Below are 16,493 nucleotides of genomic sequence, written 5' to 3'. Positions count from 1 at the left end.
CAAACACCCTCAGGAAATAAAACACAGATGACTGTGGAGTGTCCAAGGGACAAACACCTCAGAAATCTCATACTGCATATGGTCATGCACCCAAACAAAAAAGACACTATCTGTGTCTATCTTTGTGCGGAATCGGCCTCCCACACTCATTTTCCCTTCCTGGATGACATGCAAACTAAGGTAATAATTAGAAATAGAAAGGGAGAGACTCCAATACTGCACTTCTCTGTAAAATGCTCAGTAGTGGAAACAATTTCTGTGAACACCTTGCATACTGAATTCACACGTAGTACTTGGACTGACAGCAAAGTAGTTCTGACGATTAAGCATTCATGTCACATTTACTTTATGCCTTGCGAGTAGGACATACATCTGACACAGTGCCCGGAAAATTTAAAAGCACTAATACGCTGGCTGGACATTCAGCTAACCTTGTCAGGATATCCCAGGAGTACAGAATACTGGAAAAGTGATAAGGAACTACATCCACATCTGGCAACTGAAAGAGGCAAACAAAATCTGGTTAGAATTACACTCACAGGGTATTACAGAAGTTGCACTTCAGAACTGAAGGCTTCAGTAAAGTTTGTGTTTGATCACAGGAATCCACACAGGTTGAGATGGGGGGGGGCACAATCACATCAGAAGCTTTAATTAGCAGAATAAGAGTTACAGTAAGCAACTGAGGTACAGGACTCACAACCAAAGGGGCAACTTTGTTTAACTGCAGGACGAATGGACTTTTTATGGAGCTCTTACCCATTAAACAATTGTGCTTAAATCAAAGCTGCGCTGGTGGCTTGCAGACAAGTGTGTGCTACATGACATCACTGCACAAAACACCAAACAATGGAATGTGAGAGGATTGCATTAAATGTACAGCACAACAGCTTGTCATCATAATATTACTAACTCTTTTATAAGGACAAAAAACACCCAGTGCAGAGGAGAGCTTTGGGATCATCCAAGGAAGTAAGAAAATGGATACTGTAAGATGACACAAATACCCTGAAGAATGGAGGACAGAAAAAAAAAAGTCAAGCAGTGCTCACATTCTGTATCACGAATAGAGAAAGGGAAAGTTGAGCCCTCTACACAAAAAATGCAATCTGCTAAGTAGTGCATCTGTCAAAATGCAGCAATCTTACTCACAAGCAGCACAGTAAGGTGAAACACAAAATATTTATACAATCTTATCAGTTTTGTATTACTGTGTGTCACGAAGTGCAGATACTGTCGTGATTTTGTGTTTCTTCTCAATAAATGGTTAACAAAATCAATACAGACACTTACACCATCTCCATCAAATGCAGCTCCAAAGTCATACTCCCCAGTCTTCATGGTCTCCACCAAGTCAGCGGCATATGTCAAGTTTGGGTCAGGATGATGTCCGCCAAAATCTTCCAAAGGTACACAGTTAACAGCAGAGTTTGCCGGAGAACCTAGTTCTTCACACAGAATTTTCTTTACATAAGGTCCCATAACTGTGTAAATAGAAAAAGTAAAAAATGTTGTACTCATGGTACAATAATTATTTTATTTAAACAGGATTAGATAAATTGCTTATGCTGCTAAAAAAACACTCCACAGAGCTAGCTTCACTGACATACAGGGATAAAATCTTGACTACAACTAGTTACTCAAGTTTTGATCGGTGGCTCAGGTGTCTGTTGGATACATCACAGGAAAAAGGAGTGATGCGTCTTAACTAGCTAGCTCACATCTTTCTGTGGTACGTTAGGGATGCTTCGTCCTGCTGCAGAACACCCTGGGGAGATTACTCTGGAGTGCTGACTTTCAGGGGACAGGGCAGTCTTAGGAGGTTATGTTGCCTCTAGAAGCAAGTGACATCTTCTCCGTGATGTCTACTGCACAGTGAACCCTGCAAATGGTTACCAAACATATACAGCAGGGATTATGGACTAAAAGCAGGGGGAACAAATCTACCCTCATGGATAATGGCCTCACTGTGCTGCTTGGCTCTCACCCTGAGAGGAACAAATGGGCCACAGGGAGTTCACGTTTTAGGGGAAAAAAGTGGACCTATAGTATAAGTTTACCAGAAAGGCTCATCCAGACTCTGCTACACTTTGCTGTGAAGGAAAGGTTAGTTTGCTGTTATTTTTTGTATTTCTGTATTGCCTTTCTATATTTTGAATACTGTAGTTTGTTTTCTTTACCTTGTGTTTTGCTTGCATTCTGTTTAACAGCATATTAAAACTTCAAAAGAGACCACAGCTCTCTCTGTTCTGAGTCAGGCAGAATTTTTCCCCTCTCTCCCACCCATTTAAGTTGTCTTGTTAAATACCACTGTCTTTCTAGTTGCCCGCCTCTTATGTTAATCTGACCATATATATCTCATTTCTCTCTACTTTCACTGGCTTATGTGAGTAATCACAAAACCATCATTTTTGAAATCCCACCCTTCAATTATTTAAATTTATTGGCCATCCTACAGTATTTCATAGTACCAAAATACAAAAGTAACCACCCTTTCAGTCCATCTTGCTGTTTTAAAATAGTAACTCTCCACTAAACCTTAACTTTTAAACAGGTAAAACTCAAGTTACCTACTTTCATATCTAACTTCTCTAGTGCACACTGCAGAGTGCATTCTTTTCAATCTTACCTTTAAGCATCCTGTTACTAGCACTTTCTCTAATACCTAAAAGATCATCTCTACTTGACTCCAAGTAGACTTTTCTCTATCTGTTAAACCTAGCACTTGCTCCTACAGTACTTATTACCTTGATCGGCACTCTTATAGATAGCACCCCAAAAGGCAAACCCCATTTCTCGGTCACCCGTCCCCGGAATCTCTTTTAAAGTTTTTTGTCTAGTCCTTCTAGCATGTCGAGGATCAGTTGCTAGTGTCCTCTCCTGCTCAGCTGGTGAACCTGGGAATATTGAGGCAATGTTACAATTGCCTCATGTACCTGAACAACCCTCTCCTCCTCCCACAAAACACAAATACATGCGAGAGATGCAACTATACAGCCAAACTGGAGGCTGAGCTCTCTCAACATAGGACTGGCAAGACCAGTCAGGAGGAGAAGGTTACCACACACACTATAGACCCAGTCTCACATAGTACCATCACAACCTCAAATCATACACATAAACACACAAAAGACATACTTTCGGCTCTGATCAAAAATCTACCAAAACAGCAGAGGCCACCAAAGCAGACACCCAAACAACCACCACCTCAGAACACAACACCTGCAACACATAGACCTCACAGTCAGGTGTCAAACAGTCACAGCCCTTAAGGCCAAACACAATGCCAGACACACTAGTCATTGGTGACTCCATAGTCAGACACACTGGCGTCCAGCTCACCAGACTGAGTAAGGAGAAGGTCACAGTAAGCTGCCTGTCGGGCGCTAGAATCCACCACATAATGCAAGCACTCAGGTCTCTCAACAGCAGGTACAAATATGACTCAGTCATTGTCACGCTGGTGTAAGCGACCTGAGGCGTACCTCCTTGGACTACATGAAAAGAGACATTGAGGAGCTCTCTGATTATGTAGCCCAGGCAGGTATGACCCTGACCTTGAGCAGTATCCTACCTTCACCAAGAATGATGCCACAATACAGAGATAAGATGATCAGCTTTAACAATTGGCTTAAACTCTGGTGTCATTCAAAGGGGATCAATGTCTGTCTGCCTGGGATGACATGCTGGACAAGCCACGCTGCCGCAAGGGCGGCTTGCACCTGTCACCCTGGGATTCGGATATTGGCAAAGGCTCTTGCCACCCCCATAGTGCCTTTTTAGGCAAGGCTCAAATTCTAAACCTACCACCCTAGAACACAAAAAGGAAAAAAACTAAGGGTAATGCTGCTCAATGCCAGAAGTCTAAATCTCAAAATGCACGCACTCGAGGCCCTTCTCAGTATGGAGAACATCGATGTCTGTGCAGTGACAGAAACCTGGTTCAAGGCTCCTGAGAGCACCCCAGCACTATCAGGTTTTACCTCTTATCATGCGTTCCGGCCCCAAAATCCGGACAATACCAAGAAAGGAGGGTATCCATATTCATCAAAGACACCCACACCTCAGGACTGGTGGCAACGCGATGCATCGGAGACCATCCAGGTGCAATTAACCATAGGCAAGACTGCTCTGCAAATTGTAGCATGTTACAGGCCACCCTCACAAACTCAGGAACCTCACATGGCCTTCCTGAAAACACTAGAGGGATAAATGTATCACCAAACACCATCATACTAGGTGACTTCAATTACCCTAATATAGACTGGGAACACTACTCAAGCCCAAACACCCTAGCCCAAAAGTTCCTGGAATTCATAAACTCAAATGCCATGGAACAACTAGTCACCATCCCCACAAGAGGAGAAAACATACTTGATCTCATCATCACGAACATGGGAGCACAATGTTCAACACCGAAGTATACCCCTCACTGGTGAGATCAGATCACAAACTAATCTCGCTGGAGGTCCTCATCCCACCCCACCTGAAATAAAAGACCACAGTAAAGAACTTCTGAAAGCCGACTTCACACTTCTAAAGACTAGTGTGGTCTCCTCTAATTGCCCCCGCGCCGGTCGAAAACAGTACTCAAGCCGCTGAATCACTTACAAATGCCTTCTACCAGCACCTGCAGGACTGCATGGATAAGGCAATCCCAAGCAAAACAAAGACTCTTTGTACCAAAGGCAGCGTCCACTCTGGTGGACCCCAGCCATAAACAAACTCTACAACAAAAGGAGGAAGCTACTACAAGATAGAGCAAAATCCTTAAAAGGTAAGACACCCTTGATCACTATAAGTAAAAAACTAAGAGCTCTCATAAAATCATCCAAAGCAAATTTTGAGAGAAAAATAGCTAAAGACTCAAAAGACAATCATAAGGCCTTCTTTAGCTATGTTAGAAACCTGGGAGAAACTCCCAGATATGCTCAGAACTAGTTCAAAATGATGTGAAGATTACTGATCCTACAGACATTGCCAACATACTGGCTGACAGGTTCAGTGCAAACTTCTCCCAAAAGGAGAGATATCTATCCCAAGCGGTTGCAGCCCCCCAAACATCTCCAGCCCAAGTGAGAACTGCTCTCTCCAAAGCAAAAACACAGCATCCATGGGACCTGATGGTGTCCCCGGCTGTGTGCTCCGAACTCAACGAGGAATTAAACCCACAGCTAGGACAGCTGTTTAATCATAGTCTTACCTCTGGATCGTACCCAGGAGTGGCGCACTGCAACTGTGGTCCCACTTCACAAAGGCGGTGCCTCCACCGACCCTGGAAATTACCGCCCATTAGCTTGACAAGCCTTATCTGCAAAGCCATGGAGAGGATCATAATGGACCTCATAAATAAAGACATAGGGAATTTGCAGACTTTGGATCCATCCCAGTTTGGCTTTGTCAAAGGCAGATCATGCCTTCTAAACTTGGTTGACTTTTTGAAACAGTCACCAAAGCCATTGATGAGGAAAGGCAGTCCATACAGCCTACCTCGATCTGGCGGCTTTGATACAATACCCACTCGGGTATCATTGAAAAACTCACCAGCTTAAATGTTAACCCATACATCACAAGATGGGTTGCAAACTGGCTGAGTGACAGAACCCACAGGGTCAGAGTTGCTGGCGCCATGTCAGACTCAAAGCCTGTCACAAGTGGTGTACCACAGGGCTCAGTCCTGGGCCCACTCTTGTTTGGCATCTACTTTTCGAGTACAAGCAAACACAGGAGGGTTATGGCTGACAAAGTTTGCAGATGACTGCAAACTGGGCCATAGTAGAAAACACATCTGACACAGATATCCTTCAGAAGGGTCTCACAGAAGCGGATAACTGGTGCCAGAGCCATGGCCTAAAGTTAAATGCCAAAAATGCATAGTCATACCCTTGGGAAAAACAAGGTTACCCTAGCTACCAAATAGGTGGCAATCCACTGAGTACAGAAGAAGTTATCAGGGACCTGGGGACCCAGGTTGATAGTAGTCTGTCATTCGACACCCATGTAGCTAAAGTAGTTAGGAAGACCTTCTACATTGCCCACCTTATCATGAAGGGATTCTCATCTAGATCAAGGGAGGTCATAGTCTCCTATACTCATCACTCATCAGACCAATGATTGAGTACAATGCCCCATTCGGAATGTATCTGACCCGACACTTGCAGCAGCTGGAGAGGCCACAAAAGTTCCTCACCAAAAGGATAAAGGGTCTCAAACATCTGTCCTATGCTGCCTGACTGAAAGAACTCCAGCTCTATTCAGTCGCTTACCGCTGCTCAGAGGTGACCTTTGCCTAACATACAAGGCCATGTCAAACCCAGATTTGATGAATATGCTTCACCTCAAAAATCTAGATCCATCAGAGCCACAAGGCGGAGACTTAAACCTCGACACGGCTATTAATAGGACGTGCTGGAGGGATAGATTCATCACCCAAAGACTCCTATGCTGTGGAAAAATCCCGGTATATGTGAGGCAGAGCACCTCGCTGGCCTTGTTCAAGAGAAATCTTGACCAATGGATGGGAGATCGCAGATATACCCCAGGGATTACCTCAGTGTCACTGCTCAACAGAGGCACAGCAAAATAATGGGTATAGTTCCCCATACTAAAGGGGTGGCGTAAGCCACAAAACTATGGGCTAGGCTTGTAAATGCCCTCGGGCAGATAGCCTAGTATGAACCTATGAACCTATGAAATTATGTGATGGCCACAAGGGGAAGAGAAAGTCAAAAAAGAAAAAAAAATAATCTGCAATGAAACACTTGCCACTATATCACATCTGTACTGAATTTGTTAGTGTAACCACAAACATGCAGCAAAGATATCCTTTCTCTGAAAGAAAGGAACTTTGTCCAGTTACATTTGTCAGATGATGGCATAGATGACCTACTCCCTTGGTTCATCACATTTTGTGATATTTTGTTAACATGCCACTTCTCCACATTTATAACATCTACTTAAGACACAATGCTAAACGTGGAAAACTGCTCTTCTCAAACCCCTTCCCAAGCAGCCTCAGGAAAATGCTTCTTACTCCCACCCCAAATCCATCCTCCCCACTCCTGGGGGGATATTTGGAAAAGCTAATCTACAACCAATTGGCCACTTGCATTCAACAGTACCACCTCCTCACTCAAATGTATTGTGGGCTGGCAGGAGTACAGTGACAGCACTATGGGTCACTTGCTCACAAGATCCAAAAGGAACCTTTTGAGGATCACTACCGACCTTAAAAATTTGATCTTATGAGCATCACCAGCATCTTCACTCCTTCTGAGAAATCAGAGTTGACCCCAGCACTGTCACCTAGTTCCAACAGTTCTTAACATAGATATTTCAGAGCCAAAAATCAGTGCATAATTTCAAGTACCCCATACCAATGGAGTGTCCCAGGGCTCCATACCTGCATCACTGTTTTCAAACCTTATTAAACTACCCTCTAATCACTAACCTTCCTACCATTCTTACACAGATGACAAGTTATCTTTTGATCCAGTCTCTCACATTCAGCTATTCTATAGACTCTCTCCCTCAGTTCTTGCTAAAGAAAAGTAAGTCACTCCTAAACTCCTCCAAAACCAAAAAGATTATTTGAACCTCACAAAAGCTGAAGAAAGACTATTTCTTCACCCAAGCTGTGCCTTCAAATGGTCTATTGTTATTACTGTACTACTGTAGTAAAACTAAAACGAAGTACCAGTCAATTGAGTCTTAACTGCTCAAGTACATTAAGCACTATGTGCTTAACGATTTCATGGGGAGTTTCTCCTTTCTCCACTCCTGTCTAAACAGTTGATTTAGCAGCTAACTAAATTTGGGAAGGGTGAAATCTAGCTCCCCCCACCCTGCAGACACACACACACAGACACACACACACAGACACACACACACAGACACACACACACAGACACACACACACACAGACACACACACAGACACACACACACAGACACACAGACACACAGACACACAGACACACAGACACACAGACACACAGACACACAGACACACAGACACACAGACACACAGACACACACACAGACACACAGACACACACACACAGACACACAGACACACAGACACACAGACACACAGACACACAGACACACAGACACACAGACACACACACACAGACACACACACACACAGACACACACACACACAGAGACACACACACAGAGACACACACACAGAGACACACACACAGAGACACACACACAGAGACACACACACACACAGAGACACACACACAGAGACACACACACAGAGACACACACACAGAGACACAGACACAGACACACACACAGACACACACACAGACACACACACACACAGACACACACACACACAGACACACACACACAGACACACACACAGACACACACACACAGACACACAGGTACCGGGAGACTTGCCTACCAGTAATTATACATATTGTCTCCAATGTTTAGGGATAAGTTTAAGGGAAATTTGTTCTCAGTCAGCCATGATTAAGGAATAAGTCTAGCAGTTAATACAGAGAATTAAAGCTCTGAGCTGTTCCCAATATCCATTCAGGGTTTTGATTCTCTCAGCCTCCATTTGTAACTAAGCAGGTCATTCAGACAGTACTCCTGGGGCAAGTCTGAAAAAGGGTTCATGTTGATTCCTGCTCAGTTCTACTTAATATTTTTACAAGCAATCATATAGTAACCATCAAAGTTACCTATTCAGTTTTATGTAGTTACAAGAGTAAACGAAATACAAAGGCAGCAACTTACTAAATTGTTACATAAGCTTAATCTTGCTAGTACTCAAAAAATGTTGCAAGTTCAAAGCATCACTGCCATCAAAATAAAAGCAAGCATTTACTTAAGTTGATAACTTGCTACCTTGTAATGCTTCTTTATATATCCTCAGATGCCAATAAACTGTTGCACCAAAAGTAGTAGTTACATTATATGTACAAGAGGAGCCTCCTTGGTGCATCTACAGGTGGGGACACACTCTAGTTCCAGTTCAGCATTTCGTGACGTTACGAAGCTCAGAACCAAGTGCACAGTATGCTAGTAAATGTCCAACATCACAAAGCACTGTATGGTCACAGCCAATGAAACCTGCAAGTTTGCCCCTAGTACTAAGAGAATGCTTCCTTCCCCATTTACAAGTAATAAACAATTGTAAACCAAGTTTACAGGAAAGTCTACATACCAAGACTATACGGAGAGACCATCCAAGCATAGGAGAATTGTGTGAGAGCGTAAATGGTACCAAACGAAAGAACATTAAGTACAAACTAAAGAAAATGCATGTGGGGAACATCAGCTTCAAGCATCAAAAGCTACAAGGATACAACAGAGTCACATATTGCAGAGAATTCCTCCAAGTGAAACTTACAATTCTCACTGAAACAGGTTAGAAACTAGGATCGTATCTTCCATGTTGTCCATGTGCTGACTGACTGTCCAAACGCTGCTGAGCAATTTAAAACAAGGATGCCCCTCAGATAAAAAAAAAAAAAAATTACAAGAAACCCTTAATATTTAAGGAACATCTGTAATTATATTACTTTAAACCTCTCAAAAGATGGGGGGGTCGGGTCAAGAAAACGCACTCCATTTCATTAATTCTCCATTAAGTCACTTCAGTACCTCAGCTCACATTTACCTTCAAAGATATATAAAACTTTGCAAAACCTTAAATTTGCATATTTGTATAGTTAGTTAGGCTGCAGTTAGGATGCTTGGCCCTGCAAGATCTGTATACTTGGGTGTTTTAGCACTCAGTATATATGATGCAAATGCAATTAGAATCATGAAATACTTTGGGTTAATTCTCAAAGTTCTTAAGGGGGGGGCAGGAATTCAATCATTTCCAGACAATAAGGACTTTCATGTCAGCTTAGATAAGCCAAAATAAATCAGGAAATGTACACATAAAAAGGCTACATGGAGAGAAGTAAGCTGGAAAGGGGCAGTACTATGAAGTGACAGATAAACTCTTGATAAATCAAATTTCCTGCTCCAAAGTTACTGCTTCAAGTGTACAGGTGTTTGTACTAATAAGGTAAGCTGTTTAACCACAGAATTTAATAATGAAAGGATGATATGCACATTGACATCCTTTAGCTTACCAAAAGGTTGTGAATTTACACAGTAAGCTATAATTCACAAACCTACTTTGTGTGTGTGTGTGTGTGTGTGTGTGTGTGTGTGTTGGAAGAGGGAATGCATTATTCCTTGTCTATGCAAAGAAAAGCAGAAGAGCAGTTACCCTTCTGTATCGGACATTACCTAGAGGATGGATAAGCCAGACAACAAAAGCAAAACACTGGGTAAATGTAGTAAGTAGGAGCCCTCAACTACATTCTAATAGGGCAGTAAAACACTGACCTTTGTCATTCTCTAGCCAGACATGGAACAAAGTGCCTTTTCAGGCAAGCTTCTGCCTGTTTAACAGGCAACAGGTTGTAAAGAAACTAATTTCTAGAATTTGTAGATAATGATACATGGGTCACTGTCAACTGCAGTCACTCTTTTTTTCTACATCGGCACATAAAACTCAACTGGCAATCATTAGCAGACCGAAGTTCCACTGTGGCAACCCCTAGCCGGGAAAAGCCATAAGACACAACAACTACTCAACTAGCTACCTTCCTCCTATCCCTTAAAATACACTCTGGAACATGAACATGCTACTTGTCAAACCACCCAAACTTCCTAAAGTAAACTGAATAGTTCTCCAATTTCCTGCTCCAAATACACTTTTCTATTAAAACCACTAGTCTAGCTTTCCCACTACTACTCCCTTCTTCAAGGGGTCCATCAAAGAGCAGTCTTTACCTCTGCTTTTCTACTTAATCACAACTGACCACTTTGTTCAAAAGTTACAAATAAATTTGAACACTGAATGACAAGGCAATCTACTACCAAACCATTCTGACATGCACCATAAAAAGCAGCTAGAATCTAATACGTTTCTGCAGAACCCATCAAAAACAAACTTGTGATCTTTGGTGCTAAGCAGCAACTTGAATCTGTCCACCAAGGCTGGGACATCAACAGCCCCACTCATTTTCCACCCTGGAACCACTCCAGTCTTCAGATTCATAGGAATCGGTCTCAAGTTAGTACCATCACTTAAATATTTTGAGTACATAAACACCAAAAATCAATGAACTGCACTCCAGACTTTTATGCTTTCATATTTCCTAGGTCCAGCATGATCTAATTATTAGCTCGGAAGAAAAAAAAGCCACACTTAGCCAGTTTTCAGAAATGGGCTCCTATATGTACCCACTGTCCTCAGAAACCTTAAAAAAAAGGATAAGAATGTGCAATGAGAAAACGGCACTTCAGAGTCCGCCAGCACTGTCGAGTAATGCTAGCTTCCAACTAAGGCCATTACTTACAAGAAATTTGACATGCAGATTCTCATTAACGCCCACTCCTGATAACGACTTATTTCTCATAAGACTCCTGAATAAACTACACTAACAGCCACAGCTTTTCCATCTAAAAGCTTAAACTAAGGCAATTGCTCCCACCATCCCACATGAATTAAGTCTTTTCCAGCTAATTCCACTCCCAATTCAAACAACTCCCGTCAGGGAAAGCCCAGGATTACTTAAGTAAATATCCACTGTTGAACAGTTTGCATACTCACCACTCCTCACTACTGTAACAGCAACTGTGAAACTTCAACTACAGTGACCTTGTCATCAGGCTTAGGTGTGATATGTTGCTTCAAGCAACATGTTTATATAGCAATAATCACACAGTAAAAAGGTCTACATTTCTTAGGTATATTTATTCCAATTTCACCAAATCTTGTTTCTGATAAAACTTGTGTACTCTACTGTGGGTTCAAGTTTACCCATTTCCTCCTCTTTTGATTCAAACAAATAAAATGTTGTCCTTTACAATCACTGCTTTAACCTGTAAACGAGTTCATATAAACAGATAAATGTTTGCTTTAGTACAGTAATGAATAAGGAAAAATGCACCCAAATCAAGTACTGTATCATGCAGTGAAGGCAATTAGTCTCCTGCATTACAACTTCATGACATTAAAGAATCTCGGAACACCTTGGTTATCATGAACTGGCTGCATTTTCAAACATTCTGGTAGAGTTACAGGACTGAAATTGTTTCATCATGTTTTACTTTCACATTAAATTACTCTTCAGTTTAACAGTCCAGCAGAATACAGTTTAGCCAATACATTTGCAACTATGTACAAATTCCACATTACTGTTAACTTGCATAATTATCAAAGGAGACGCATACAGTTAACATAAAAGCACTACAGCTTTGAAAGATCAGCTATTTAAAAAAAAAAAAAAATTAGGCATTAAATGGCATTACTCTTCTGATCTACTATTAATGCATGTTAAAGTGACTGCAGTCTTTCAAACTCAGAAAAGTGAAGCATGGCAGTCCTTAAATTACATACAGCAAATGAAGGTTTGAGCTATTAAGTGAGTGCCTACAGCTCATTCGGCACGGCTAATTTCTTATAACGGAACAAAAGCTTGGACTTGAACAAGCCAACAGACTCATCTTAAGGAATACAGTTCAGATTTTGAATGCTGCATGTGTCAGCCTTGTTTACATTACAGGTTTAATGTCAAGAATGTCTGTGATGCACATTAAGAAGCTGTGCCTTTCTACATAGGCATAGCAAATGAATTCCTGACAAGTTTACCAGGGCTTAATAGCAGGACACCCATTTTGACGCAGCTGTCAGCAGTCAATACTAAAAAAAACTATGCATGGCAGGACACCAAACATTCTTCCAAAATGACAGCACAATCCTTTTCCAAAGGACAATGCCTGGCCTTTGTTAAATTGTTTTAATGCAGTCAGAATAAACATACCAAAAAAAAAAAGTCAGAGAAAATGCACATAAGCATTTTGTTTAAAACAAAAAATGGAAAACGGAATACATTTTATTCCTATTGTTAGAGTTTATTTGGAAAGTCAGTTTAATAAGTCTATAATTTGAAAAGAAATGAATTATTACAGCAGGAATGGACGACAGGCTTCTAAAGTAAAGCTGTGACACATTAATTGGATGATCTATGTATGTACAAAGCTTTTTAGCAGGAATGGCCCTACTTTATGGTTGAACATACATTATAGCTAAAAATAATTAAGCTCTTATGAACTACATGAAGGGGAACTGCTTTACTCATTTCCCTGTTTAAAATAGAACCCTTTCATATTACACCAAATGACTTCCTTACTGCTCAGTTTAGCATAGAGGATTAAGGTTATGATCTGGTAACATGCTTCATCCTGTGTTCTCAGGTTTGAGTCCCTTCCATCTCCCTTGGTGGGACTCTAAACAAGTCACATAAGGAAACAGTGCTCTCTAATAAGTCACGAAAGAGCTAAGTTGGTCTAGAAGTTTTACCTAGTTAACAAAAGTCACACAACTGGTATTTTTAATTCTACATTTTCTCAGCAAGTCCTTGAAACAAAAAATGTTTGATACTGCAATGTGGGCAGGGGAGCGGTGCAGCAGTTAGCAATGTCGCCTCAGAGAGGTTCTCCGGTTCAATTCTCAGCTGGGGTGCTTTCTGTGCAGAGTCTGCATGTCCTCCCTGCATTCGTGTGAGTTTCCTCCAGGTGCTCTGATTTCCTCCCACATTCTAAAGACATGCGTCTGGAGCTTTTCTCCCAGGGCCTCCACTGAAAATGAGTTCTGTCCCAGTTGGACTTGCCTGGTAAACCAAGTGTTAAATAAATAAATAAATAAGCAATGGTAGTGTGAAAAGCCTACTTTTCACATCACTAAAGCAACTCTGTCTTTCTGCTGACAGACAGCAAATGAAGGTATGCAACTCTGAATTGCAGCTATATAAATGTATGTCCATGTTTCCCCTCAGAAAACATGGATCTTTATTCTTTAAACATGCTCCTGTAGTCTAATGGATACCAGTGTTAAGATGAATGATTCAAATCCTTTTAATTCAGAAATGCAACTTGGTAACTAGCAAAAATCTTCCTTACCCTCCTCACTTTTCAGTTATGCAACATAACGGAAGGAAGCAGAAAAGAAAGTACACAAGACATCAAAGCATTTGATAGTATATGATGTAACAGTGCCCTTTTGCAACACTCCCATATTATCCTAAACACCATTTGTGTAAGAGTGACTTTTTTTCTGCATTATAACCACAGTAGCCACAAAAAAAAAATGAGAGTATACATACATGTGCAGACAGATGCACACACAGGCACACACACACTGATGCTCCATCCTTCCTCATCCCTTAAAACAGCCTTTAATTATTTAAAATTACATTTATCTGGCTACAGATACCCCCTATTTGTGCACCTTTCCAAAAATAATTGATCAGAGACTCTTAGTGGGTATGGATAGCAATAATCAGTGCATGGTCACTATATAACATGGACTGTACTGAAGTGGCAAACAAAGCTTCCCTTCTAAGTGAGCTCCATTCAGCTACAGGACCATGAAAGGGTGAACCCTCTTTTGTAAGCCACAGAAGCAGTGTCAGTGTGATACCAGGCTTCCAAAATTGCATTTTTGAAAATCTCCAGTCTTCTGCAAAAACATAGCTCAGCATTTCTAAAGCAGCCTGAAGTCAAGTCCATGGCAAACTGCAAGGTCTCAGAAATAAGTGGGGTGGGTACATGAACTTCAGTGATGGTGTCCATCTTAGAGAAGTACAGTTGCCTTAAATATTACCATAAAATAGATATTATTCTTTTCATTGCTGCAGTATTCAATGAAGGGATCTCCTGCCAAGGATAGCACAATGTCCAGCCAGTATAACAAAACCTTTAGATCTTATAGGCACTGTACATCGCATATATGCTCCCCACATAGAGCATATAAGTGGCTTTCAAATGCAAGTACTCAGAAATTAATTGCCCCAGGAGGAACAAAACGTTTCCAGGGACCAAAGAGAACATGCACACCCAGAGGAAAAAAGTTCAGAATGGAAAAGAAAGGGAGAGCTCCTCGGCAAAGAGGGTAATGAGAGACAGGGGCAAGGGCTATAACACAGGGGGAAGGTGGGAGGGATCAAATACTGAAACAGTGAAAAGGACATCTCCGGTTATGGTAAGATTTTATACAACTGTACTATGTCCTTCCATATTACTGTTGCAGTATTCTTCAATGAAGGAAGAGTACAAGAGCTATGAAGTCTGGGAGAAGAAGACACAATGGGTACCTCTACAAAACCATGGAGAATAACCCTGGCAAAACCCACCCTGGCCCTGACAATATCCAAATTATAAATGTTTAGCAAAAGTATGAACAAAAGACCAAGTAGCAGCCTCAAGGATGGAACTGGTGTCCAAACCCTTGAAAAGGCACACAGAGACTACTGACAGTTGAGCTCTAGCAGAGTGTGCCTTCACAGGTAAAAAAAAGACATTTGTCATGAAAACAGCTAAAGGAAATGGCCTTAGTGATCCAGGAGGAGATGATTTGCTTGAAAATAGTGAAACCCAAAGTCCTGGGATGAAAGGAGAAATTGTACAGGCTTATGAATAGCCGTTGCTTTATCCACATAATATCTGAGTTGTCTATGTAGGTCCTAGGTGTGAAGAACCTCCTCTCTGGCAGACTGTGGAGAAGGAAAAAGGAAGGGAGTTGAACAGAGTGATTGAGGGTCAACTCAATCACACTGGGCATAAAAGGATTAGTGTGAATAGATACCCTGTTTCTGGGAAAAAGTAAAAAAGGAGGAATAGCCATAAGTGCCTGAACCTCAGATGTTCTCTTGGCAGAAGAGCAAGCCAACAGCAGAACAATCTTCCAAGTGCAAAGCTGCGAGGAAGCTGAACTACCAGGCTCAAAAGGAGCCAAATTTTAAAGTACAAAACTGAGGTCCCAAGAGTTTGCTATGAAGGATGCCTTCAAGAAATTGCCTGACCTCAAATGAGAGGCCAAAGGAGGATTCAAGGGCAGACCAGCAGAGACAGCAGATAGGTGAGCTTTAACTGAAGAATATGCCAAGCCAGCATGGAGCAGATCACACAAATAAGAGAACCAAGGGAACCCACAGTCAAAAGGGATCCTCCTGGTGAGAGAGGCACCAAACAAAAAAAATCTCTTCCATTTAGATGCACATGATTTTCTGGTAGTGGGTTTCCTGGCCTTCTACAGAACCGAAGCACATTCTCAGAAGAGGTGCCTAAAAGGATCAAAACCCTATCACCCATGGTGTCACCTGAACAGTGGGGGCAGGTGAGGAAGGATAAAAGAGATCCCTTTGTCTTGTGTGAGAAGATCACCCAATGAGGTAACTTGTGATTTACCCTGGCCTAATGAAAAAGAGGAGGAAAGCAGTACTGCCTGGGCCCAAAAGGGAGTCACCAACAAGAAAGGCATACACAAATATTCCCTTCCAAGGAAAAGGCAGGACATCCACTTTCCAAGTCAGAGGACTTGGTACTCTTGAACAGAACAGAGAAAGTCATCTGTTCAGAGGGGATGCAAAAAGATCTACCATCCCGGGAAACATCCCAAAC

The 16,493-nt window shown here is 41.7% G+C and overlaps 1 protein-coding gene across 2 annotated transcripts in view; it reads right to left on the bottom strand.

Annotated features, from left to right (window-relative positions):
• PGM1 (phosphoglucomutase 1) overlaps nucleotides 1–16,493 on the bottom strand; it is a 426,650-nt gene that overhangs the window by 161,495 nt on the left and 248,662 nt on the right. For both annotated transcript variants that reach the window (XM_044085557.1, XM_044085556.1), the window contains exon 5: nucleotides 1,294–1,484. In XM_044085557.1, coding sequence (XP_043941492.1) covers nucleotides 1,294–1,484 — 191 coding nt within the window. The remainder of the gene's footprint in view (nucleotides 1–1,293; nucleotides 1,485–16,493) is intronic.

The sequence above is a fragment of the Protopterus annectens genome, chromosome 10.part0 (genome assembly GCF_019279795.1).
Source record: "Protopterus annectens isolate FY-2018-M chromosome 10.part0, PAN1.0, whole genome shotgun sequence".
NCBI classification, from domain to species: Eukaryota; Metazoa; Chordata; order Ceratodontiformes; family Protopteridae; genus Protopterus; species Protopterus annectens.
This window is presented reverse-complemented; position numbering and strand designations above follow the sequence as displayed.